General features: G+C 50.3%; 11 protein-coding genes across 11 annotated transcripts; 5 read left to right on the forward strand and 6 right to left on the reverse strand.

Moving 5' to 3' along the window:
* Positions 1-194: 194 nt before the first annotated feature.
* On the reverse strand, positions 195-750 carry MYCFIDRAFT_148752 (uncharacterized protein). The gene is made up of 2 exons (XM_007923108.1): positions 734-750; positions 195-681 (listed from the first exon to the last, which is right to left on the reverse strand). Exon 2 carries the CDS (start codon positions 630-632, stop codon positions 333-335), a length of 300 nt encoding a protein of 99 aa, XP_007921299.1. The 5' UTR covers positions 633-681; positions 734-750; the 3' UTR covers positions 195-332.
* MYCFIDRAFT_169816 (uncharacterized protein) lies at positions 631-1,207 on the forward strand (the record flags this gene model as incomplete). The annotated part of the gene is made up of 7 exons (XM_007923109.1): positions 631-661; positions 697-751; positions 779-863; positions 903-964; positions 996-1,130; positions 1,159-1,167; positions 1,192-1,207. 7 exons carry the CDS (start codon positions 631-633, stop codon positions 1,205-1,207), a joined length of 393 nt encoding a protein of 130 aa, XP_007921300.1.
* A 3,219-nt stretch (positions 1,208-4,426) lies between these two features.
* On the reverse strand, positions 4,427-4,745 carry MYCFIDRAFT_169817 (uncharacterized protein; the record flags this gene model as incomplete). The annotated part of the gene is made up of 2 exons (XM_007923110.1): positions 4,427-4,558; positions 4,587-4,745. 2 exons carry the CDS (start codon positions 4,743-4,745, stop codon positions 4,427-4,429), a joined length of 291 nt encoding a protein of 96 aa, XP_007921301.1.
* Positions 4,746-4,770: 25 nt separating this feature from the next.
* MYCFIDRAFT_148756 (uncharacterized protein) lies at positions 4,771-5,683 on the forward strand (the record flags this gene model as incomplete). Its single annotated transcript, XM_007923111.1, has 2 exons — positions 4,771-5,010; positions 5,067-5,683. The coding sequence occupies 2 exons, from the start codon at positions 4,771-4,773 to the stop codon at positions 5,412-5,414; spliced, it is 588 nt and encodes a 195-aa protein (XP_007921302.1). The 3' UTR covers positions 5,415-5,683.
* Positions 5,684-5,687: 4 nt separating this feature from the next.
* On the reverse strand, positions 5,688-8,587 carry MYCFIDRAFT_169819 (uncharacterized protein; the record flags this gene model as incomplete). Its single annotated transcript, XM_007923112.1, has 13 exons — positions 5,688-6,441; positions 6,472-6,522; positions 6,553-7,042; positions 7,081-7,089; positions 7,119-7,172; positions 7,214-7,232; positions 7,264-7,841; positions 7,878-7,929; positions 7,959-7,989; positions 8,023-8,043; positions 8,071-8,423; positions 8,455-8,522; positions 8,581-8,587. 13 exons carry the CDS (start codon positions 8,585-8,587, stop codon positions 5,688-5,690), a joined length of 2,487 nt encoding a protein of 828 aa, XP_007921303.1.
* A 484-nt stretch (positions 8,588-9,071) lies between these two features.
* MYCFIDRAFT_75970 (uncharacterized protein) lies at positions 9,072-10,391 on the forward strand (the record flags this gene model as incomplete). The annotated part of the gene is made up of 1 exon (XM_007922228.1): positions 9,072-10,391. The coding sequence occupies one exon, from the start codon at positions 9,072-9,074 to the stop codon at positions 10,389-10,391; it is 1,320 nt and encodes a 439-aa protein (XP_007920419.1).
* A 308-nt stretch (positions 10,392-10,699) lies between these two features.
* MYCFIDRAFT_75971 (uncharacterized protein) lies at positions 10,700-13,555 on the reverse strand (the record flags this gene model as incomplete). The annotated part of the gene is made up of 1 exon (XM_007922229.1): positions 10,700-13,555. The coding sequence occupies one exon, from the start codon at positions 13,553-13,555 to the stop codon at positions 10,700-10,702; it is 2,856 nt and encodes a 951-aa protein (XP_007920420.1).
* A 1,805-nt stretch (positions 13,556-15,360) lies between these two features.
* On the forward strand, positions 15,361-17,100 carry MYCFIDRAFT_129752 (uncharacterized protein; the record flags this gene model as incomplete). The annotated part of the gene is made up of 3 exons (XM_007923113.1): positions 15,361-15,594; positions 15,649-15,948; positions 16,015-17,100. 3 exons carry the CDS (start codon positions 15,361-15,363, stop codon positions 17,098-17,100), a joined length of 1,620 nt encoding a protein of 539 aa, XP_007921304.1.
* Positions 17,101-17,124: 24 nt separating this feature from the next.
* On the reverse strand, positions 17,125-18,473 carry MYCFIDRAFT_85988 (uncharacterized protein). Its single transcript, XM_007922451.1, has 3 exons — positions 18,427-18,473; positions 17,916-18,276; positions 17,125-17,855 (listed from the first exon to the last, which is right to left on the reverse strand). Exons 1-3 carry the CDS (start codon positions 18,466-18,468, stop codon positions 17,692-17,694), a joined length of 567 nt encoding a protein of 188 aa, XP_007920642.1. The 5' UTR covers positions 18,469-18,473; the 3' UTR covers positions 17,125-17,691.
* Positions 18,474-18,691: 218 nt separating this feature from the next.
* Positions 18,692-20,884, forward strand: MYCFIDRAFT_62686 (uncharacterized protein; the record flags this gene model as incomplete). The annotated part of the gene is made up of 1 exon (XM_007922061.1): positions 18,692-20,884. One exon carries the CDS (start codon positions 18,692-18,694, stop codon positions 20,882-20,884), a length of 2,193 nt encoding a protein of 730 aa, XP_007920252.1.
* A 138-nt stretch (positions 20,885-21,022) lies between these two features.
* MYCFIDRAFT_75976 (uncharacterized protein) lies at positions 21,023-23,383 on the reverse strand (the record flags this gene model as incomplete). The annotated part of the gene is made up of 6 exons (XM_007922230.1): positions 21,023-21,768; positions 21,832-22,452; positions 22,598-22,627; positions 22,755-22,877; positions 22,955-23,064; positions 23,118-23,383. The coding sequence occupies 6 exons, from the start codon at positions 23,381-23,383 to the stop codon at positions 21,023-21,025; spliced, it is 1,896 nt and encodes a 631-aa protein (XP_007920421.1).
* Positions 23,384-24,022: the final 639 nt, after the last annotated feature.

Consider the following 24,022-nt stretch of genomic DNA (forward strand, 5'->3'; position numbering starts at 1 on the left):
ACACCGCGGTTGTGTGAGTCTGCGACTCTTTCACATTCGCATTAGTTGCTTGACACTAATCGGTGATAGTGAAAAACTTGTCAAATTGCTGGAAAACGATCTCGCAACATCAACATCGACGTGGCGTGAAGTAGACGACAGTTTTGTGTCAAAGCAGCCGGGAGGTACGCACGTCATGAAAGGTTCTAGGTTGTGAATGTGGGTAGTAGTTCAATAATTGAGAGCGATCAATTCCTTGAATATCAGCCCATCTTAAGCCATTGACACAATTGTTCCGACCAACGAGGTCTTCGTTCAATCCCGCTGCCACTTCCGTACCCCAGACCCTCTCTCTAGGAAGTGAGAACAACCTCGCCAGCCATGATGACCGGGTCCTTGTTCGAAAAGTTTGGCACATCTCCAAGAACATCCTTTGCTTCTGGTCCGCTGGCCGCATCTTGGAACTGCTTGATATTGTCCCATTCAAGGGTCGCTTGTACCGAGTACGGAGAGTCGTCTGGGAACTTGACAACTTTCCATGACTTCAATCCGTACTTTGCCCATTTCTCCTGCACAAGCGGCATGTGTGTCGACTTGTAGTAGTCCATGTTGAAAGTGCCCCCGGCGGGGTAAACGACTGTGACACTTGCCATGTTGTACAGCGGTTTGTGCTTTGCTGCTGGTCTTGGGATTTGCTTCGGACTGCATGGACGTTAGTTGCATCAAGACAAGCCTACGACACGGACCAACATACCTACGTTGTAAAACAAGGGTCAGAATGTTTATTGTCCTGTGTTAGCAAAGTGTCGACATGGACAACGAAATATTTATATTCACCTCCAGGTAAACTCTTGCCCCTCTTCTACCTGGGGAGCGAGGCGCAAGTGGGGTCGGGTACGTCTTATCTCCAGGGATCAACTGAGGCTCCTCGCGCCATATGGCCGAGGCCAATGCACAAAGAGAGCAGCGTAGCTCTGCTTGACTTGTATCCGACTGCTCAAGGATTGACTCCGAAGCTACGACATCCAGATTCCAGACCTCGACTCGACTGTGTCTTTCCAAGCTTCCTTCAGCTTAGCTACTGGGTTTCTCGGGTTACGTGAGAATGCCAAGCCTCCGCAGAGCCGCGCACCGCCATTTCTCAATATACCGTGTTGTCGCATTTTTAATGGTATAGAGCCCTCTGAGGTGTTGTTTGTCCATCTCTTGTAGCAATAGTGATACGTAGGAAGTCGCAAGGTAAGGCGCCGCCGGCGCGTCGTAATGGTTATAGTACTAAAATGCCGCTAGCGACTAAGGTAAAGGTAAAGCAGCTATTCGAGGGCGGATTCAGCATTCAGGATATCTATAAGAAGTCCGGAGTCGCGGTTTCGACGCTATATCGATAGCGTGTAAATTATGACTTATTTAGCGAGTGTTACTGCCTAATTCGAGGCAAATCGGGTCCGCAATTAGCGATAACGGCGGAGATACGTAAGGTAAGTAAACTAATAGAAAGTTAATGTTTCTGCTAAGTTGTAAGCGCTAGTAGCTAGAAGAATACTTAACTAATCGACCGGAGGCATACCTCGAAGAAATAGCTTACGAGCTATACGACAACTTCGGTATAATAGTGTCGCTAAAGACTATCTACCGCACCCTTACGAAGGTAATAAACTAGAGCCGTAAAGCCTCGCGCAAGATCGCCTTAGAGCGCAATACAAAGAATAGGGCGGTCTAGAGCGAGAAGTATAAAGATTAGCCTATCGAGAAGTTAGTGTTTATAGATAAGACTGCTTTAAATAAGAAGACTGTATACCGCAAATATAGATAGTCTCTAAAGGGTATAGATTGCTACGACTTCTAGTATGCGCAGCGACAGAAGAGGATGTTAGTATTACCGGCTCTAACTATTAATAGATACCTACCTTGCACTCTGTATATAGAAGGAGCCGTAGATTAAGTTACATTCGATAACTAGCTCGAGAATGAGGTTTTACCTCTTCTTAAAGGTCGTAATATAATCTTTGTTATAGATAACTACTTAATCTACTATAGCGACAACGTAGAAGATATTGTTACTTTAGCTAGCTACAGACTCGAGTATTTGCCGCTATACTTACTAGATCTCAATCTAATCGAATAGACCTTTAACGTACTTAAAATGTGGATAAAGAAGAACAAGGACCGATAGAAGGAATACGCTAACTTTGCTAACTTTCTTGTATAGGCACTAGACTATATTGCTGGCATAGATGTGCGTAAACTCTTTGAACATAGCGGTTACAACGTTAATAGAGTTGAGCTAGATAATATATTACTTAGCTTCGACACTCTACTAGTATAGCACTACACTACGTCTATAATATATTATAAAAATTGACAAGCTCCTTAAGAATATACATCTAAAGCTCCGTGTCAATTTTCTTATTATAATATTGCAATGTAGTAGTATAAGAACGTAAGGGAGGCTACTAGGCGTAAAGCGGATAGTCCCGCTTTGTATATACTGCGTACTTCCGGAAATTTCAGCGGAGATCTTAACAGCGACAACGGCGATTATAGCATATCTAGCGGAGGATAAATTAGGCCGTTAAGTCATCAATTTGGTAGTAAACTATTACTTAATCTCGCCTAATAAAAGCAGCCATTTCTCTATTATAAATGTCGTAATCGCCTTGCAAGCTAACCGCTCCTCTTAGCTAATTTCTACTTCTAAAAGCGCTTCAGGCTGTCTCTTATAAAGCTATAGTCGCCTTTAAAGAAGCCTAGCTCCTTCTACATCTTTATCGACAGCGTATATATCTAATTACAATTATATCGTTCCTTTATAAAGTAATCTTCTATCTTAACAAGCTACTTACTGTCTTCTGCTTCTAACTATTCCGGTTGCTTTGCTGCCTACTTAAAGAACTGTCGTAGAAGACTTCGTAGCGGCGTACTAAGTATAGCAGCAACTCTAGTTAGAACAGGTGATTCTTACTAAGGTTGAGACTAAGACTAAGAAGCTAAAGTTAAGCTTGAACCTAGCTAGATATACTGTTAATTAGCAAAGCTAGTAGCGAGGCTAAATACTGTCTTAAGAAGCTTAGAGTGATCAACCGGAGGTATAGGTATACCGCGATAAGGAGTATATAGATTTAGAGGCTATAGTAAAGTAGGCTCCTTCTTCGGCTTGTCTCGTTTGTTCTTAGTAAACAACTTCATCTAATTAATAGCCTTCTAAGGCGGGTTCTTTAATATAACGCCTTCTTCGCTAGCGATATAGGCTTCGCTCTAGAGCTTGAAAGAGTAGTTGCTAAGCTATAAATAATGCCTCTAGGTGTCCGGCAAGTTAGGCGGAAGATAGTACTATTTATTAATATTAGGACAGCCTACTATAAGGTATATATTGTCGGCTTTAATCTTAGCTGTTCGATTACCTCTAGTTGTACGCTTCTTAGCAATAAAAGCATTACTCTCGATAAGTTGCTAGTCGTTAGGCTTCAGCTTAGACTTCGGTAGAGCGATAGGAGGCGAGTCTTTAGCTATAGTAAAGAACTCTATATCTATGCGGATAGTGCTAACATTCTTCGGATCGTTTCTATACTCAAATGCGGCTTTAAGGCCTTTCTCGTATATATCCGCTAAGGCAGTATTAGCTAAGAATCTAGCCGCTATAAGCAGTTACCTACCTAAGTTAAAGTTTTCTCTAAACTCGCTCTTCTTCGTTACTGTTTTAGTAGTAGCAACGACAAAGCGGTTACTAACAAACAACCCCTTCTTCTGCGCCTTATCGACGGCCTAGCGATAAGCATTATTACCGAAGCGAGTAGACTAGCTAGTGCGATCCTCGTTAAACGATAAGACGAGGGTTTTGCCGGTATATAGGCGCTAGGTTTGCTTGTATTAGAAGATATTACGCTCATCGCTAGATTCAGTCTCTATATCGTCCTTATCTATCTAAACACTATTAATTTTACGTTGCCGTAGCCGTAGCGCTAACTGCTTTCTTCTAGGTAAAGCCTTGCCTATCCGCGTTAACTTACCTTTATTAACTTGTCCGCTTATATTAACATCTACCGCCGTTAAGGCGTCCTTATTATCCTTCTGCTACTACGCGAAGCGCCGGTAAGCATTAGCATCGTTTGCTAGCGAGTCTATCAACTCTCGAAGCGCCTACGCTACGGTCTTCTTCTTCGTTACGCCCTTCCTTACTTTTGCGGCCTTCTTAGGCGACGACTCGCGTCTGTCGACAGCATCCTTATACGCCGGCAACTCCTTCTCGACTGGCTTTCTCGATCGACTTATACGCTTCGCGTCTTCGGTAGGTGACTAGCCTCGCGGCATCTCGAAATACTACTTTAGGAGGTAACTAGCACCGTAAAGAAATACCACACCTGCTAGCTCGGGCGGCAGCTGTATAACTATCATCTTCTAGCGGTGTAGGGATACGATATAAGGTCTATTCAAGCATAAGAGGAGCATTCTACCTAGTAAAATACATGGGGAGGCGCTGAGGCTCTGCTATTCTTGGCATTCTCACGTAACCCGAGAAACCCAGTAAGCGCCTCACTGCTCGAATCTCCATGCCGAATGTTTCTTGGGAGAGTTCGCCGGCCTGTCTTTAGGAAAGCACATACGATCACGCTTGCTATCTCCATGTGTTGGGGCCAGTGATTGAGGTCATGATAGATACAGTAGGGTTTCACGTTCGGCAGCCATGCTGAGCAGCGATTGCCAGGTGACGACCCTTGCAGCCGGTCCGTGAGCCGTGAGCAGCGGGGTTGTTCCGCACTTGTTCGCATGAACATGAACTCTCCACAACTCAAGATGGCAGAAAACGAGCGACCAGCATCGCCGACGCCTGAGGAGCGAGACCGTTTGGACAAGGAGGCAAAGGTCAAGGAGGAAGAGGAGCAGAGCAAGCTACCGTACAAATGGACACAGACTATCGGTGACCTTGATCTGACGGCCATTGTGCCAGCCAACATCAAGGGCAAAGATCTGGATGTGAAGATCACGAAGACCAGCCTGAAGGCTGGCATCAAAGGCCAAGAGCCCATTATCGATGTATGAGTCTCTCTTCGTACTCATTCTCGGCAGACAGATGCTGACCTACATTCCAGGGTACCCTCCCACACGCCATTGTCGTTGATGATTCTACCTGGACGCTCGAATCAGTCAAGACCGGCAAAGAGCTCTCCATCCATCTCGACAAACAGAACAAAATGGAATGGTGGGCACACGTCGTTACTTCCGCGCCCAAGATTGATACATCTAAGATTACGCCTGAGAACTCCAAGCTGAGTGACCTGGATGGCGAGACGCGGTCGATGGTTGAGAAGATGATGTACGATCAGCGACAGAAGGAGGCGGGAAAGCCTACGAGCGACGAGCAAAAGAAATTGGACATGCTGAAAAAGTTTCAGGAGCAGCACCCCGAGATGGACTTCAGCAACGCGAAGATTAGCTGAGCCCGAAGGCACTTTTGGGGGCTTGTGCTGGATGTGCCCGCGAAAGATAAAGTGGGAGGAGGCAAAGTGGCAAGATACATGGACTATGGAGATGCTATCAAAGCTGAGCTATAGATACTCTCGTGCGGAGCAGTCGAAATGAGACGTATATGCACGGTTAGATCAAAATCGAAAGTGGTGGCAGAGCATGACGCTTGCAGATTGAAGCTAGATGTTTTATTGTAGAAAGTGCATAGATCGCGACCTATCATAAGCCGTCCGGTCGAGTGCATTTTACATCATATTCTGATACAACGAGAATGGCCACTCACGCGGCTCGGGCAAACTATTGGTGTTCTGCATCAAGTCCAAATTTTGGGGCACCTCGAACTCGTTCAAATCCATCCCTCCTGACACCGTCGAAATCTCTTGCATGATGTTCTCCCAATCCATCCATTGGAGGTCGGCGCCTTGCGATGGCATAGCAGGCCATTGCGTATCCATCTCGGCATTCACAGATTCGGTGGTCGTCGTGCTGTGGTTCTGCACATGCAAAGGCTGCAGATTGGCTAGGTGTGACGCGATCGTGTCAGGCATCATGGCATTATCTAGAGACAGACTCGACACATCCACTTCTGGCTGTGGTACTTTCGGCAGGCTTGTACTTTTCTTGTGGGTCTTGATGGCTGATTCTGAGATGCCGTCGCGGAACGCACTGGCCTTTCTATAAAGCTTTTCGACCGGCCGCCACAGTTTGCCATTGCGTGAATCAGCGACTTGCTTTGAATGGCGATCGTACGCTTTCTCGACATAAAGCCATGCCGTCTTGGCGAGTGGAGTGTCGCGGACAGAGCAGAGTCCTGCCAAGGCAACAGCGAGAGCGTGCCATTGCACCCAGACCATCCATCGCCATTTTCCAGCCTCTGGATCGTCATATGTAGCTTCACTTGCCCGTAGGCTATCTACAGCCAGCTCAAGGACGAGAGGGCTATCGGCTCTTGGTGGTATGCCTGGTACAACGTCAGCGATGAATGATCGCGATGGTTTGCTGGCAACTTTGAAACGACGGCAGGCTCACAAAATCCTCTTACAATCACGTACTCCTTTCAGCAGAAAGGAATTCCTATATCTGAGGGTACAGAGATGCCATAGAGTTTACTTACTGGATATGTGTTTTTGCAGCGGTCTCACCGCTCTCAGCATGCTCGAAGCAGCCATGGAGGTGCCAACGGCGTGGATGAACCTATGAAAAGGCTTTGAAAGGTCGCAGAATAGCAAATACTTTTCGCGCAGCTCGTTGCCCAGATTGCGAGCTAATTCGAGCCGTTGTTGCCATGTCTCGCCTTTGGGAGTATGCTCCGGCGCAAGAAGCTGCATAGTCACTCTAGTGGCCAGATGAGCCATCAAATTGAAGCTCATATCGCTCATGCCTGTCTCTCCATCAGGGATGTAGGGGGAGTTCGCGTCAAAGTCGTCCTCGTAGACGTTGTTTGGCAGAGCCGTGGTAAATGATGTGGGTGGGATGAGGACTTCAGTTCCCCTGTCCGATGCTGCAAACGCGTCAAGCACTCGGATTTGGTGCCACAGTCGTCTTCTCATCTCTTGCTCAAACGGGGTGTGGCTAGCGTTCTCGTGATGAAGATTCAAGCCTTGCGCAAGCCTCATGATTAAGCCGGTCATTGTCCACGGACGCCGGCTAGAATCTGTAATGCGAGAAGCGGCAACGTGCCTGTAGCGTTGCCAAATCTGTTGTTACCATCACATCGGCCAAAGTCAGGGCTGCATCACAATGTCTTCGATACAATCGAAGAAGTTCTGACCGGGCAGTGCTGAAACGAGCTGCACATTCATCATCTCGAAGCGTTGTCACTGCTGCGAACCATATTGCTGTCTTGAGCGCCCGATTCGGTGCAGAGTTGGCAGGCCGTCCACAATACGGCATGTCGTGGTACAAGAATGATTCCACAGTGGGTCTATGAAGAAGCTTGAAGACGGGGTCAACGTTGGTGAGATAAATTCTGTACAGCTCTTCGGCCATCAGAGACGCCGGCTCAGGTAAAGCTCCTGGTATCACGTATATTGCACCAGGGGGACAGATCATTAGGTCATGTGTCAGCGTATAGTCGTCGGTCCGTTGGAGTCCACCTTGTGCTTCAGGCAACGAAGCCGCCTCATCGTCGGATCCATCCTCGTCAAGTGCGTCCCGCAGAGCTTGGACCTCGTTCGTCAAAGTAGACCAGAACGGACTGCTATCTTCCACGACCGGTGAGCCATGGGTACTGGTAGCCACATGAGGAGTTCTAGGCGGAGCAACAGCGTCCATGTCAACTAGTCCTACTTCGCCGCTGAGGCTTTCGACCAGGCTCTCAAGCTTCGTTATGCGATTCCGCAATTCTGAGTCCACTGCACGCTTCCCAGGATGACGCACTCGTGGCTTTCTTGTCGACGCTTCGCAAACAAGGCTTGATCGAAGACATTGACCACATGGGAAAATTCTATCACATCTACGGGAGTTAATCAGCAAGGTCCGCAAATTCTGTGCCATTGGACTGAGATCTCACCTACTTGATCTTCTTCCGTTGGCAGGCCTGGCATGCTAAGCGTATGTGTTGTGTTGCGCCCTCGCCACGGCCTTGCGATTCGATCATCTCTGCCATGGCGTGTGAATGGTAGTTACATCAGCTTGTGAGAGCACAAGAATGTGAATGTGACAATGCTGGAGACAGGAGTGTGCGGCAAGTTTCGCCAACAATGTGTATGGACAGCGATGTAGGCTTTCGAAAGGACATCTTGTTTCAAGTCAGATGCAGTGCTCAGCGTGTGTTGCATGCCACGAATTCCCTGGCAATATTGATGGTTGTCTACCGGCTGGGGGATCCGCAGCAGGAGCGATTCTACAGCAGCTGCGCCCCGTTCGGACTTCGCAGCAGCAGCGTCGAGTAGACTCCAGGGTATTGATGTGCATTGCAAAGGATGTTGAGTCGGTAGGGAGTACACAATAACAGTACCCTTTCCATCTCCCACTTCCATCTCCATGTCATGTTATGTCATGTGTGATGACCTCGGCTGCGCGTGCTTTGGCGTGAGATTCGCGTCGCCGTTCATTCACTCCGCCAACCCTATCTCCTACTCAGACCTGTTGACTACTCAAGATGATTAGTATAATAGCCTAGGCAGTAGCTTATACTGTACATGTAACAGCGTACGGAATAGATAATACTTCTTACTGCTTATCTTATCTAAATATATTAGGATTTAATATATATTACTAGAAGAAATAAACAATTATTATTACTCCTATTTGCAAATATTAAGACTTTTAGTTGGAGTTCTATAGACTAAAAATGGCTTTAGTAGTTATAAGATTTAAATATTAGAATATATACTCTTAAATCTTTAGATTAAAGATATATTATTTTTTATATCGTAGTTAGATTCTATATACTTTGTATCATACGTCTAGGCATTATTATTATAGTAATTCTCTTTGTTATTCTGTTGTTATAGAAAAGAATTTTGTGTATAATTCTTTTTAATAATCGCCTGTGCTTTATGCAATCCCATTTTCGTCTGATCTCGAGATAGCCGCCAACCAGCTGAGTCTCGAGCTTCTTTGTTTCCGACACAACGACATGTGTGACATGACATTTACTATGCACCACGCCACGACTTGTGAAAATGCCTGAAGCGATTGCGACCACGAAGCGCAAATTCTACAAAGCACTCGACGCCTTGACTTCGACTGCAGCTCTACCCGCTCATGATGCGTCGACATCAAGCAAGAAACGTACTTCCAATGCCGCTGCAGCTTTTGACGAGGCTCGGGAACGTGCCAGAAAGCGATTGCGGCACAGCGCTTCTGCAACATCTCTAGATAGCACGAGCGCGTCTGTTATCTCACTGCCACGAAAGCTTCCCAACCACAGCAGCCGCGATCTGTCAAAGCCCCCGCCTCAATTCTCGCCTTGGTCGCAGGACACCTTCCTCGCACGGCTGAAGACTTTTAGTAGCGTGAGTCAATGGCATCCCAAACCAGATCCGATTGGGGAGGTGGAGTGGGCGAAACGCGGCTGGGTTTGTGTCGATGTCAATACTGTGGCGTGCAAGGGTGGCTGTGAACATAGGCTCGTGGTCAGCATGGAGATCGATCGGAAGGCCAGGAACTCCATGGAGGCAGAGGAAGAAAGTGACGAGGATGACGACGCAGAAGCGGAAGCTCTGGAAGAAGCATTGGCAGACCGGTACAGAGAGGAAATCGTGGAAGGACACTCGACTTCATGTTTATGGCACAAGGCTGGATGCAAGGATGACATTTATCGTCTGCCTGTGGTCCGACCATCGATATGGCAACCAGAGTTGAGAAAGCGCTTTCGCTCACTGCGCGATATTGGCAGCTCCATTAGCAAAGTCAAGATCAGGTCTTTTGACGATTCTTCTGCAAAGGTGCTGAAAGATCTCCCCACGACCATTCTTGAAGACAACGCGGCGAATTCAGACGCAGAAAGAGCTTTCACGATCGCTATGCATGGCTGGCGAGGCTCCAACGAAAACGAACTGCTAGAGTGCGACGCCTGCTTTCAACGCATCGGCCTGTGGATGTATCAACCTGACTATCGGAGTTCGAGGCGAAGCAACAACGAGGACGAGGTAAACAGCGAGAATTTTGCAATCATCGACCTGGTGGAGCTACACCGCGACCACTGCCCGTGGCGCAATCCGACAACGCAAAAAGCCAGCGGCAGTTTGAGCGGGCTCCACGCCATTCAGATCTTGCATAGAGTGGTTTCGACTTGCGCGCGAGATCATCGACGGAGATCTCAAGAACACGAGCCTGCGGAGGTCGCTCAAGATGAGACGCCCGAGTCTGCGCGTATTCTCTCTAGGGAAGAGATTATTCAGCAAGACCAGGAGCGTGAATCCAGATTGAGGAAGCTGAAGAATCTCTTCAGCATCAAGAGGCGATCGACGACCAAAACGCCTTCGAAAACGGCTGCATGATTTCGGTGGCCTCTTCTTTCACAGATTAAGGATTAAGGAGCGATAAAGCGTGGCGTTGGGGATAAAATAGACTTGAAGCATGACCAGCATTATGAAGGGATACGAAATTCCGACGACGAAGGAGCATAGCCGTCACTAGACTACCAGCTCGACCGGCCAGAAGCCGAGAGTCAAAGTAATCAAGCAAAAGGCATCTCGACCTCGCGTTATCTATTGCGTCGTCATTGACCGTTTCCAATATGATAGGCAACCCCAGACTCATGGCTCTAACGATGCAGTACAGAAACGCTAACAATTTATACTTTCTCTCACTTGTTTCCCCCTACCTCGCTTTCCACCTCGCTAAACCCCTCGAATGGCAACTCGCTGTCATCACTCAGATCATCCAGGCCATCCAGACCTACTGGAGCCTTTCTTCCCACTCTCCCAGAAAGATCCGCCGGATCAATGGCAAGGCTCTGCAGAGTCTCTTCAACATCGATATCCTTCACTTCAGGGTCTCCCTTGCCTGACGTGGAGTCCCTCTGACCCTCGAGAACGTCGTACAGTGCATAGACCTGGTCACTCTTTCTCTCAATTTCTGCAGTCAGAGCATCAATCGATTCTTTGACAGCAACTCGCTTTCGTCTCGCCAGCGCTGGTTCATGCTGATTGTAGATGCGATTCTTGGCATCGCGTCTGAGCTTGAGGTGCTTGATCTCATCCTCAAGATTCTTGATGACCTTTGCAAGTGCTTCAGCGGGAGGTTGCGATGGTCTGACAGTAGCATTGGTCGTGTCAGCTATGTCTTCGCGCTCAGTGACTGGCACCGGCGTTGGAATGTCGACCTGAGTATCCTCGTGATCACATGCGGTACACTGGCTGGCTCGATGCTGAATACATTTACTTCTGGAGCTGGTGGGTAGCGAACTGCTCGTGTTCAAGTCGATATCGGGTAGAATGAAGGCGGATGTCATCCCGTCTGCGCTAGCAGTGCGTCTCCTGCGGCGGCTGATATTGCTCAGAGATGAGATGTGTTCCAGGTTCACAGTGTGATCGTCGGAATGTGAGATCTCGTCTGATGTGTGAGGCGATTGCACGCGGACGGATTTCGTCACTTTCAGAATGTCGTCGATTGAGTCGTCTCCAAGATCGAGACGACCTACGGTGGCTGTGGTGTCTTTGAGCGAGGGTTTTCGGGAAAGCGAGCGATGGGATGTTGAGTATCCAGTAACAGCAGTCTCCTCATGGACACGGACCTGTTCGCTGATTCCACAATGCTTTGCCTGCAGTTCTTCCTCCAGCTTTCTCCGTAAGCGCGCAACATCGAGGGGATCCAGGTCACTCAGGACTGTGAGATCATGTTCGAATTGCTCGGTTAACCTCGTTGAAAGAGAAGACTTTCGCGTGCTGGTATCATTTCCGACAGAGAACGACTTTGTTCGCTCTATCTCAACAGGAGCTGGAGTTTGTCGACGCAGACCATCGGTTTCAATCAAGCTCGTTCTCCGCCGTGAATGAGACCGTGAGCGCGCAGTCGACGGACGCTGGGCTTTATTCTGTGCTCGTTCGGCCATTCGGGCATCTCTGTGCTTTTGTATCTCTTGTTCCGTTCGCGAGGCGAGCTCTTGCACTATAGTCTCTCCGAGTTGATCGTTTTTGCTACCGGTCCTGTCGAGCTCACATTGACGCCTTGGCTGCTCTTCACCGAATGCTTTGTAGCCAAGATCTATGCCATCCGAAATATCGTCGGGTCTGTCGTTCATTTGTTTCGATGAAGTTCGACGCCTGGCTGCACCTTTCTCGTGCTTGTCTGACGCGCTCTGCGAGGGAAGTTCAGTGCGCAGTAGGGCCTTCTCATCCTCCAATTCTCGCACCCGAGCTCTCAAGTCTTCATTTGCAGTTCGCAACTCACCGAGGCTCTCGCGAAAGGCCTCGTTCTCCTCCTCGAGCACTTCATTCTTGAAGTAAGCTGTCGCTAGCTGACTGAGCAAGATATCCCGCTCCTTGGTGACACGAGTTACGGTTATGTTAGAAACGCTTGCCTTGCGCTCGGATCGCTCCAGTCTGTCTTCGGCAGCCTTGAGCTTGGCCTGGAGCTTAGCCTTCTGTGCAGCAACAAAGTTCATTTCCCTGTTGTCTTCTTCAGAACCAAGTCCGCTGTCTGCTCGGCCATCGACTACCTGCAGTTGGCTCCGAAGCTCAATGACCTCCCGCTCATATTCCTCAATGTGCTTCTGTGCCTCGTTCTTCTCCTGTTCGAGCTGATTGACTCTATCATGCAGCATCTGGAGAGAAGCGAAAATGGCTTTTTCATCTTCCGGCAAGCCCACTGCTGTCACAGGCCAATGAGTCTGTGTCTGCGACTCTCCCCTGTATGATGTCGACAAGAAACGGGAGCGCGTAGTAGCAGTCTGCCGAACCAATGGAGTGCCATTCGCTCTTGGCCCAGATATTAATTCTGTGATGTTCGCAACATCTGGGAGCATAAAAGAGTGGTTGACAGAGTTGGTGGTCGATTGGACAGTGGCATTTCCAGCAGCCTGTCGTCTTGGAGTACTGTGCGCAGAAGCTAGGCCCATCGTTGCAGTGTAGCGAGTGGGAATGTTGTAGGATGAAGACACACGCTGGGAAAAGCGCGTTCCCATCACCGTTGCCGTTGCAGTCTCTTGCGCCGGTTCTACGTCAGCGCCTTTCCTGGCTTGAGACTCAGACACAGCTCGTCGTGTTCCAGCGGTCGATCGCTTCATGGTATCATTAGCGCGGGCAGACTCGGTAGCGCGGCGGATCGAGGCCTCCTTGCGAAGGGTGCCATCCGACTTGCGCTGGGCGTTGCGCGGACGAGATGGGGGGGTGTCTAGAAAGTCGTGCTGGCTGTTGTCGTTCCCAACGTTGAAGATGGCGTTGGAGGAGAGGTCTTGGTCCTGTTGCTGTGCACTTCTCTTCACACCGCGCCCCAGCTCGATTGACATGTCTGCACTGCCCTGCGTGTCTTGGTCGTATATGTGGGGATGCTGGTTGTAGTGGAGCGGCAATGCGTGCGCGTCGTCGGTATGCTGTTGCTGAGGAGTGGAGTGTAGAATGTCGTTCGCGTTCTGGAAGCTGGTCTGGGTCGCGGTGGTGAAGACGTTGTCGTCGCCGTCACCGTATGAGGAGCTGGGTCTGCTCGACCGAATGCGCAACATTTCGCTCCCGCTATGCCTCGTAGATGTCGCCAGTATGCTGCCAGCTGAAGTCTGCAGTGTAAGACTGCCTGTCGGAGTCGATCTCCTAAGCTGCGGTCGCCGGTGTGCTGTAAATGCTTGAGCAATGGCAATTGCACTTCGAGGATGGATGGACGTGCGGGAAGTCGCGTATGTTTGGAAGTGTAAACAAATGGCCGAATCGGGAAAGTGTGCCGAGCCAGCTTTCTCCTCGAGCTTTTCTCACCAATCTCACCACTGCAGCTCTTGCACAACCTCCTTGCCCACGCAGCATAATAGTTATCTTCTCTGGCTCATCGGACAGACTCGATCACAAGCCAGCGCCGCAGAGAGTTCAGTCGCCGGCGTGCTCACTTCCGCGAATCATGTCTTCGGCCATTCCGTGGCTCTCACCGTGCCCAGCAATCTGCCAATACGGACTGCCGTCATGACCTGTACAAGGGAAGTTTGGGGCGCTACGACATACGCAGCTCTTGGCCACAAGAGCTTGAGCTTCTCGATTGACACTCACTGCATCATGCCAATGGTCGGAGCCCCAATCGCTACATTAGTCTACTCGCCAGCAATTCGGGCCCATCGATGCTCTCACAGAAGACCAGCACGATGAATCTTCTCGCCACAAACTCCAGGACACATCTCAACATCTCATCCGCTTCAGCCTTGCTGGTAATACTGATAAGACGCGCCACAATCTTTCACGAGTACTTGCAAAGGCTTGAACTGCCCGCGGCTGAGCGAGGTCTTACACATTTGACAGAGATGTCCCAAGGAGTGACTGGCGCTGCCCAGATGACAACCGCTTACCATCTCTACTGTACTTCCTTCCACGTCCTGAGTGATGCTGAATTGTACATGACCTTCGCTGCTGTCTTCTCCTTGAGTTATCTCGATAGCGTTGCCGCAGCATTGAATTCTATGTCCGCTGACCTCACTCGAAAAATGGTGAAACACCTTCGCACATCGCTTTGTTGTCTTGACGGCATGTGGTTGTCAACCTGAGTTCTCTTGCAGGTTGATTGCATTACTCGATGAAATGCAGTCAAAAGCCAGATACATAAAAGTGGGTTGATCCTTGGTCTTCACGTGGGTTACACGCGGTGACACGAGTCGACTCGCCCTCTGTGCCACTCGGTGGGCGCGCGGGGAGAGAACTCGGCGAAACGTTCAGCCATGGAATCCAGTCGAACGCCGATGAGTATCAGCTGACAGTCGGTCGGCTGCCTGGAAGTGGTCAAGCGAAGGCGTAGCGCCAACTGCCGGCTCAAACAGATCAATCAGAAGAAAGTGCCAAGAGGCTGGGCCGGGCCGGCCATCTTGCACACCAGCGGCGCTATCTTTTTCCGTGCAGTACCCCGTGGGCATCGTGCGGAGCGAGCTCGCAGCCTCGCAAGTGAGGAGTCTGGTGCTGTGCCTACTCCGAGGAACATTGTTGTTCCCATTCAGCCAATGGCAACCTCTGCATTTGCTGCCCTGGTCGGATTGCTGCGAGCTGAAGTCGGCGAGTGCATGGTGCTGAAGATTCCGCGCACACGCCACCGGGTGTACCTCTGGCCTAGTGCACACATGTTGTATTTAATACAGACACATCGGCAGTGTGTCTCTCTCGCTCGGCTTCCTTCCAGGATTTGTCTCCTCACCACATCAGCTTGCAACCACGTCGGACAAGCATCGCAAGCTTGTGAGCCACCATGGCGGACCAACGGCGTGACTCTACGCACAATGAGAAGAAAGACAGTGTGGAGGCACAGGGTGGTCCTCTTCACTTCCCTGCCTCGGGCGAGTTGAAGATGACCGACACCATGAAGCAAATGACCATTGATGCGAAGAAAGCTTCTGAAGCCGAGCACAACATGACCTTGCTCCAAGGCATCAGATTGTATCCCAAGGCGATCGCATGGAGCGTTCTTATCTCGACTTGCATTGCTATGGAAGGTTATCAGGTTGCTCTGGTCAACAACTTCTACGCCTTCGACACGTTCAACGAGAAATACGGTGTGCTTACTGCCGATGGCAGTCACCAGGTAATTGAGAGGAACTTTTGGCGCGGCACGGGTCATCGCTGATATTATTGCCAGGTTCCTGCGCCCTGGCAGGCAGGTTTGAGCAACGGCGCCAATTGTGGAGAATTCATCGGTCTCCTCATCAACGGATGGGTGAGCGAGCGTTTCGGATATCGAAGGACGGTCATGGGATGTCTGATCCTCATCATTGCGTTCATCACCATCTTCTTCACGGCACCGAACGTCAAAGTCCTCCTCGTAGGCGAGATTCTTTGCGGTATTCCGTGGGGTGTCTTCCAGACTCTCACAATCACATACGCTTCCGAAGTCTGTCCAGTCGCTCTTCGTGGCTACCTGACCACATATGTCAACATGGTAAGTATAACGATCATCGATTCCCTCCTCCTCCTTCTCAGGCAGACGCTGACGAATTGAACATAGTGCTGGGGTCTTGGACAATTGATCGCTATAGGTGTCATTAGATCGATGCTGCACCGGACCGATCAATGGGCATACCGGATTCCGTACGCTCTGCAATGGATGTGGCCAGTGCCTCTTCTCGTTGGCATCGCGCTCGCTCCAGAGTCGCCTTGGTGGCTGGTGCGTCGAGGACGTCTCGAAGACGCAAAGAAGGCACTGCTCCGCCTCACATCCAAGAATCGTGAGACCGATTTCAACGCAGACGAGACAATTGCCATGATGGCGCACACGACCGCTCTCGAGGAGAATATTACTACCGGCGCTTCTTACTTCGACTGCTTCCGAGGGACCGATCTTCGCCGCACTGAGATCGTTTGCATGTGTTGGGCAATGCAGAACCTTGCAGGCAACTCCTTCTCGAACTATTCCACCTACTTCCTCGAACAGGCCGGTGTCAGTCAGGACAACTCATACAACTTTGCTATGGGTCAGTACGCCATCAATATGGTCGGTGTCTTCGGTGCTTGGGGACTGATGTCGATCGGTATTGGTCGCCGTTCTCTGTACCTCTACGGGCTTTGCGGGCTCACGACAATGCTTCTCATTATGGGTTTCCTCGGCCTCGTTGATGATCGAAAGGCTGGCGGACTCGCAACTGGAAGCATCATGATTGCCTGGGCTTTGGTCTACCAACTCACGGTCGGAACTGTCTGCTATTCTCTAGTCGCCGAAATCTCGACTCGTCGCTTGCAGATCAAGACCGTAGTCCTCGGTCGCAACCTATACATTATCGTCGGAATTATCTGCTCGGTCCTGACTCCATACATGATCAATCCCAGCGCTTGGGATTGGGGCAACTACGCAGGATTCTTCTGGGCCGGTATCGCCTTCCTGTGCTGCATCTACACGTTCTTCCGCGTGCCTGAACCAAGAGGCAGGACTTTTGCCGAGCTGGACTTGTTGTTCGAGAGAAATGTCAGCGCAAGGAAGTTCGCAACTACGGAAGTCGATGTTTTTGATGAAACACTGGACAATAGTGTTGTTTCCAATTACAAGGATGGCTTGGCTGCAGAGCACTCTGAGGGCAACAAGGCCTTTGATCAGTGATGCAGGCCAGTTATTGTAGTGTCTTTGCAAAATGAGCTCAATTTGTAGGGCGACACACGATTTCTACCGCATTCACGACCTTTCTGAAGAGTGACGCATGTGAATGACTTTGGGGCAGTCAATGCATCCCCTAAGGCTTTGCAGCAATTGGAGCGTAGAACATGCTCGTCTTCGCAGTCTCAAAAAAGCGTCCATCATCGTGGTAGAGGTGAGACTTGAAATTTTTGCTTTGACATGCGAGTCGAAATGCTAAAAGTGAGTGAATGGTCGTGCTGCTTTTGATGGTCGTCAGCGATTGGTCCTTCCATATGGAAGTCTTCTGTTTGCACAAACGCTTCAGCTCCAAGGGCTATTTACGAGCAATGCTTGGCTTCCATCCTGCAAAGCCAACCACTTTCTCAATCTGCATGATGCTCCAACGTCTATATGTCTTGAATGCTGTCTCGGGGGTACTGAAGACGGCTGATGGTGATACTCGGTCGAGGGCGTAACCATCGGAATCCTTTGCAACACAGCAACCAAGTCATCGGGTGCAGTTGCAACCTTGAAGAGATAATACGAGCAAGTCGTCTGTGACATCTGCAGCGCGGCTCAGATCTTCTCCGCCAATGTGAAGCCATAGACCAGCATGGCACCAAGACCGACGACATTCGATAGAGAAGATGCTCCATGGAGCCAGGCGAAGGATTTGTTCAGCTTCTGCATCGCCTCTGATTTGGGGCCAGGCTCGTAGTATCTCTTCCCATCTCGCGTCTCTGCTCACGTCAGCATCGTTGCCTCTGCCATCCAATTTAGTGTGTGCACGAGCTAATTACCCTGATGCTTCCTCTCCTTCATAACTTTTGTCGTAGCCGGACCGAGCGCTACCAGGTTCAACAGACTCGTGCCGAACATTATCACAATTGGCAGCAACGCGATCCACCTGTTCTCCTCTTCAAGCAATCCATATGGGCCTGCATGCCTGCGTGCAACTGCGCCTCCTGCCTGAGCCAGCTTTTCACCGGGCCATGTCAAGGCAAGGACTAGTGGCAAAGCAGTCTGGAATGTGAAGTATGGCGGAAATATGGCTTGTTGTAGGGTGCTGAAAGATGGTCGTGGCAATGCTTTAAAGGCCAGAGGACCGGCCAGGAAGGTCTGGAATAGATTTGAACCCAGCAATGTGCCATATGTGAGGATCTGAAGTGAACAACAGAAGCATTAGCAGAATTCTCATCTCAAGTGGTGCGAGGAAGTCGACGTTCAGGGATATGTATAAGCCGGTGGATTGAGGCATGGGAGCTGAGGTACATGCACATGCAGGCAGAGGGTACTCTTCGGTCTACTCACATGATAGCTCTTGGGATCGAGCAATGACTGTGACCCAGGCATTTTGTGGTGAATGCAGCATACGACGTTTCTGCGGCATGAAAGCTAGGAGGCCTTTCTGCCTTGTTGCCTTGTTGCCTTGTTCACGTGCCGTCAAAGTCACGAGGCTACGCGTCAAAGCGACTGGTGCCTGACCAGGGCGCAGCTCCCAGAACATGTCGCTGCTCGCGGCCATGTAGCCAGCACCATCGCCACTTGGAAAGTCACACTGCTGCCGACCTTCGCGATGGCCAATAAAGAGGCCACCGTCTACATCATGGATGTCGGCCGGTCAATGGGCGGGAAAGCCCGTGGCCGCACCCAAACCAACCTCGAATGGGCCTTGGAATACTTCTGGGACAACATCACAACGACAGTGCAGACCGGCAGGAAGCTGGCCATGGCTGGCGTCATTGGCCTCAGGACAGACGATACAGACAACGAACTGGCCGACGATGACGACAGTTACAACAATATCAGCGTGTTCAAACCCATCAGTCAAGTTACCATGACCGACATTCGCCGACTGCGAGACCAGCTCACCGTTAGCAACACAGACTCTGGTGATGCCGTCTCTGCTCTCGCACTGGCAATTCATATGATTGCCGAGACCTGCAAGAAACTGCAGTATAAACGCAAAATTGTGCTGATCACTGACGCTTCATCATCGATGGACACGGATGACTTGTCTCACTTCACCAAGAAGATCAAAGAGGATGATATGGAGCTCGTCATCCTAGGCGTCGACTTCGACGATGCAGAGTACGGCTTTAAGGAGGAGGACAAGGGCTCTCTCAAAGCGAGCAATGAGGCAATCCTAGAACAATTCTGTCACGACTGCGACGGCGCTTTTGGGACTTTAGCACAGGCGATTGATGAGCTTCAAATTCCTCGATTAAAGGTCACCAAAGGCACACCTACCAGAACTATCTTGACTCTTGGCAATCCAGACCAGTACGATGATGCTCTGACGATCGAAGTAGAGAGATATATCAAAGTCATGAGGGCTTCACCACCCTCCGCCAGCAAGTTTGTGGTTCGCGAAGGTGTCCAACACCCAACTCAGAGCTCTGCCACCCTGTCGAATGGCAGCGCACAAGCTCCAGAAGGCGGTGACGGCTTGGCAGCGGTACGAACAGCACGATCTTATCAAGTTGACGATGAAAATGCTCCAGGTGGTAAGAAGGATGTCGAAGCTGACGAGCTGTCGAAAGGCTACGAATACGGCAGAACAGCAGTGCACATCTCCGAGAGCGATCAGAATGTCACCACATTCGAGACCAAACCTGGCCTTGAAATACTCGGGTTTGTCGATCGAAACCAATATCATCGATACTTGGACATGTCTCGATCGCAGATGATAATTGCAAAGAGGACGGACGAGAAAGCATCAATGGCACTGTCTTCGCTGATACACGCGCTATACGAGCTTGAGTCTTTCGCGATCGCTCGCATGGTACCGAGAGCCAACAGTCAGCCAAGGCTGATCGTACTTTCGCCTAACATCGAGTCTGACTTTGAGTGCCTCTACGACACTGAGCTTCCATTCAATGAAGATGTGCGCAATTACAAGTTTCCACCTCTTGATAGAGTTCTCACGGTCAGTGGTAAACAGCTCAAAATACATCGAAATCTCCCCGAGGAGGATCTGCTTGATGCGATGAGCGACTATGTGGACAACATGAACTTGTTGAAAGCCAACACTGAAGACGCAGATGAGCAATCGGAGTACGCTGCGATGGATGATACCTACAATCCAGTCATACACAAGCTCACCCAAGCCATCAAACACCGAGCGGTCTATCCTGATGACGAACCTCCCGAGCCTTATCACATCATCACAAAGTACTCGCAGCCTCCAGAACATCTGGTGGAGCAGTCGAAAACAGCCTTGGACAAGGTCATCGCAGCAGGCAGCGTCAAGAAAGTGCCACCCAAAGCAAGAGGCAAGCGATGGGGGAGGACAGACGCACCCAAACCACTTTCAGACCTGGACGTTGCTGCTCTGCTCGCTCAAGATCCAAAGCGCAAAGCCAAGAAGATCGATCCCGAAAATGCGATTCCCGAGTTCAAACAAATGCTACAGCATGCGGATGCCATTCCAGAAATTTACGAAGCTTGCAAACAGCTCAAATTTATCATTCTGGATTGGGCGAGACATTCGATTGGAGAGTCGAACACGGGGAGAGTGGTCGAAGGCATACGGGTTATGAGAGAAGAGGTCATTGAGTTTGAGGAGCCAGCTGCTTTCAACGATGCGCTCAAGGAGATCAAGAGGAAAATGCTTGGTGGTGAACTTGGCGGAGATAGAAAGGAGATGTGGTATCGCATACGAGTGAACAAGCTCAGGCCCATCGATAAGAAGGAGTGCGCCCAAAGCGACTTCAGCGAGGAGGAGGCCAAGGCGTTCCTTAGCATGAATTTGAAGCTTCCTGAGTAAATATGGAAGCCTTCTGACGCGAGTTTGAAGCAAGACGGTGGTTCTCAGTGTTCGTGTAGGGAAAGAGTACCTGAGTTTCCGTCATCCTTGTGTGCGAATTATAACCGAGCATTTCCATCCCCATTCCACACTCCCAGGCTACCATTTCAACCACTTTCCGAGCCACGATCCCACTCCAAAAAACGGCCCACCATCGTTCATACGGCCCGCGATTCTCTTGCCGTCGGGGGCTCCTGTAGCAGAAGTCTTTGGCATCGCCGTACTCGAAGCAGAGGAAACGATATTGGCATTCGCATCGACTGTCAACTGTGTGGCACTGCCTTTTTGCGCTTGCCATGAAGCAGGTTGGTTTGGACACAACAGAGTACTGCACATGCTGACAGGCCAGACGTTCGTGAGCGACGGATCTGTGCCACAGTAGCATGAAATCGGACCTGTAGTCACCGTCTCGCCATTTCCAGCGCCCGAGTCAACTTGACGTCGGGCTTTCGCGGCCGTAGCGGTTGTCGATCCACTTTCATTTGGTCCGAACATCTCAGTGATGGGCTCGTTGAATTCCGGCGCCACCATAGGAGTACATTCTGGTAATGAGGCGACGCTTGGCGCTGCACAGGCAATTGAGCTTGACGATGTTGCGCTGGCCACGGCAGACGTGGTCGGCTCTGAGATTGCGTCTCCTGGAGCTGGAGTTGCCGAACCTTCGGACTCTGTGGCATTAACGCCAAAAGTAATCGGCCATTGTTGACCGCCCGGAGTCTCAGGGACTACCTGGATGTAAGGCGCCGTCTCCGAGAGCTCGCATACTAGCTCCGAATAGCTGATTGACGTTGTTGTGCTTGCCGAAATATCACACCCGGAATGTACGCTTGTTCTCGTTGCCGTACCTAAAAGTGAAGGGTAGAAGCATTAGCAGATGTCCTAAGCGAGAGGAAGTTTGGTCTACTCACATGTTATGTCTGGCGTTGTAGTGACCCCGTTGATGACCGTTGGAACGTGTGTGCTGTTATGTCCGAAGCATTTCTCCGTAACATCTGTGACCGTGTTGTAGGTAGAGCACGTGGTCGTCAAATCAGTCGTGATACTCCCAGAAGCATCGCAGCCAGTAAAGGTGGTGTATACTGTAGACGGGCAGTCCGTCGTAGTCGCGTTGGCTCCGGTTCGAACCGAGCAGAAAGCTGAAGTTATAACTGCGGTGCCAGTACTGCAGCCAGTTGTGGTTTCTGCCGTGACCGAATTGGTCACGCTACAGCCGCTGACGGTCTTAACCGTGCTGCTGCAAGTCTGGCTAGAAGTCGCATGCGCTCCAGAACCACCCGTTTGAACACTACAGAACACAGATGTGTGCTCCGCGGTCGTCGTTTCGCAGGCCGTAGTCGTTACTGTTGTCGTTTTTGGAGTTACCTCGCATCCCGTTCTCGTGCCCTTGGCGGTTGAAGTGCAAGTCTCTGATGACTGGCCGGCGGTGTTGGTGACCAGGTCGCAGTATATTGTCTTGTCCGTGACAGTCAGCTTTGGATCACACTCGTCTTCTCCCTCCTCGGACGGCGTAGTCTCGCAGTCTGTCATATCTGGAGCATCGCATAATTGGCCTCCGCCATCGATACTAACTCCGGGGGGTACGGTGTCGCACACCGGAGCATCGCAATCAACACTGCGCAGCAATTGAGATGGTCAGTCATGGTCCGCATGCTTCGAGTTCAGTGATACACGTACCCAGCAGAAGTCCCATCAGAGTGCTCTCCCCTGCAGCAAGGGAGGTTTAACGTCTTACAAATGAGCTTGACCACCCAATTGCACTTAAGACTTGGAAGTTTGAATTTCAAAAACCATCCAAAGGCCCATCCGTCACACCCAAAGATCCCGCACAAACCTTTGATGCCGAACGCCCATTCAAGGGAGAATCCTGGAGGACAGAACCCACATCCGACATCATCAGAAGCCGAGCCGCTATGTTCGATGAACCACACTGGTGGCCACGGAAAGTCTGGAGGAGCTGTTGGATTTTAGCCAATGTCTTGCGCGATGGTACGCAATAAAAAGAAATGATGCCGTGTACTCAACTGTACTTACGTGGTTCTGGAGCATCATACCACACTGGAAATATTTCCACACTATGCTTTTCACCGGATTCGGAAGGCGGGTCGGGGGCGTTGCACGACGTCGAGTTCTTCCAGCAAAATCTGCACCAGAGTCAATTCACATAGTGTTAGACAGTGTGATCTGAGTGACTCACCCCCAATTCGGTTGACAGCCTTCGTTGCAATACTCCCAGCCCTTTCCGCACTCCCCTTGAGGTCCGCAGCATACTCCTTTCTTGCACTGATAGTTCTTTCCTTTGAATGGGTCCGGGCCACATTTTGAGTCATTCTCTTGTTCGGCGGTGTAAGGGTGTTTTGGTGGACATTTGTCCCACTCCACCGGCGCCTGTATCTGCTGCACACCCGTGCCAACGATGGGAAGAGGAGTAAAGGTTATCTGCCCACGATCGGTAGCTCGCATTGTAGGATAGCACACTTTTGTGAGGGTGGATTTCGACTGTGGGATCGTGACCCTTGTTCTGTATTTAATGCCCCCGCAATGTGGTCTACACAAACTAGTCGTGTAGGGTGGAGGCGTCAGAACGTATGAGTAAGTGGCTGGAAACGTAAAGCAAGGTAATTGATAAGAGCCATCAGGTTTAATAGTCAGCGTAGGTGTAGCTGTGGACCAGAAGTCAACAGGGAGTTCACTGGTAGATCGCGTAGGAGACGAGGTTATCGCGCCCCCAGTAGACGATGGAAGAGACGAGCTTGGGTCTCCGAGAGGTATTTGAGGAGTACTTGATGTCTCGGTGGTCTTGCTCGTGAGTTGACTTCCAGTTGCAGAGGAGTCAACCTCTGTAGTCGTATCCGAGTTCAGGCCTAAAGAGGATTGACTGGCAGATGTATGCGAGGCCGAGGAGGTGCTCGCTGTGGATGGCTCTAATGGTGCACTGCTGGAAGTTGTGATGCCTGGCAATCCTGTCGTGCTCTCCCCGATGGCAGAGCTAGTCGTAATAGTCGGCTTGGGTTCTTCAGAGCTGCTCGACCAGGACAGCGGAGGTGTGCCTGTCACTGTGATTGTCGAGGTTGGTACACCAGGACATGAGTTGGAAGTGAT

This window comes from Pseudocercospora fijiensis (genome assembly GCF_000340215.1).
Source record: "Pseudocercospora fijiensis CIRAD86 unplaced genomic scaffold MYCFIscaffold_1, whole genome shotgun sequence".
Taxonomy (NCBI): Eukaryota; Fungi; Ascomycota; class Dothideomycetes; order Mycosphaerellales; family Mycosphaerellaceae; genus Pseudocercospora; species Pseudocercospora fijiensis.

Coding starts and splice junctions, on each gene's coding strand:
- MYCFIDRAFT_148752 (XM_007923108.1), bottom strand. CDS start 632: ATGGCAAGTGTCACAGTCGTTTACCCCGCCGGGGGCACTTTCAACATG.
- MYCFIDRAFT_85988 (XM_007922451.1), bottom strand. CDS start 18,468: ATGCCTGGGTCACAGTCATTGCTCGATCCCAAGAGCTATCAT. Junction 18,277..18,426: donor TCGATCCCAAGAGCTATCAT/GTGAGTAGACCG, acceptor TGTTCACTTCAG/ATCCTCACATATGGCACATT. Junction 17,856..17,915: donor GAAGGAGAGGAAGCATCAGG/GTAATTAGCTCG, acceptor TGACGTGAGCAG/AGACGCGAGATGGGAAGAGA.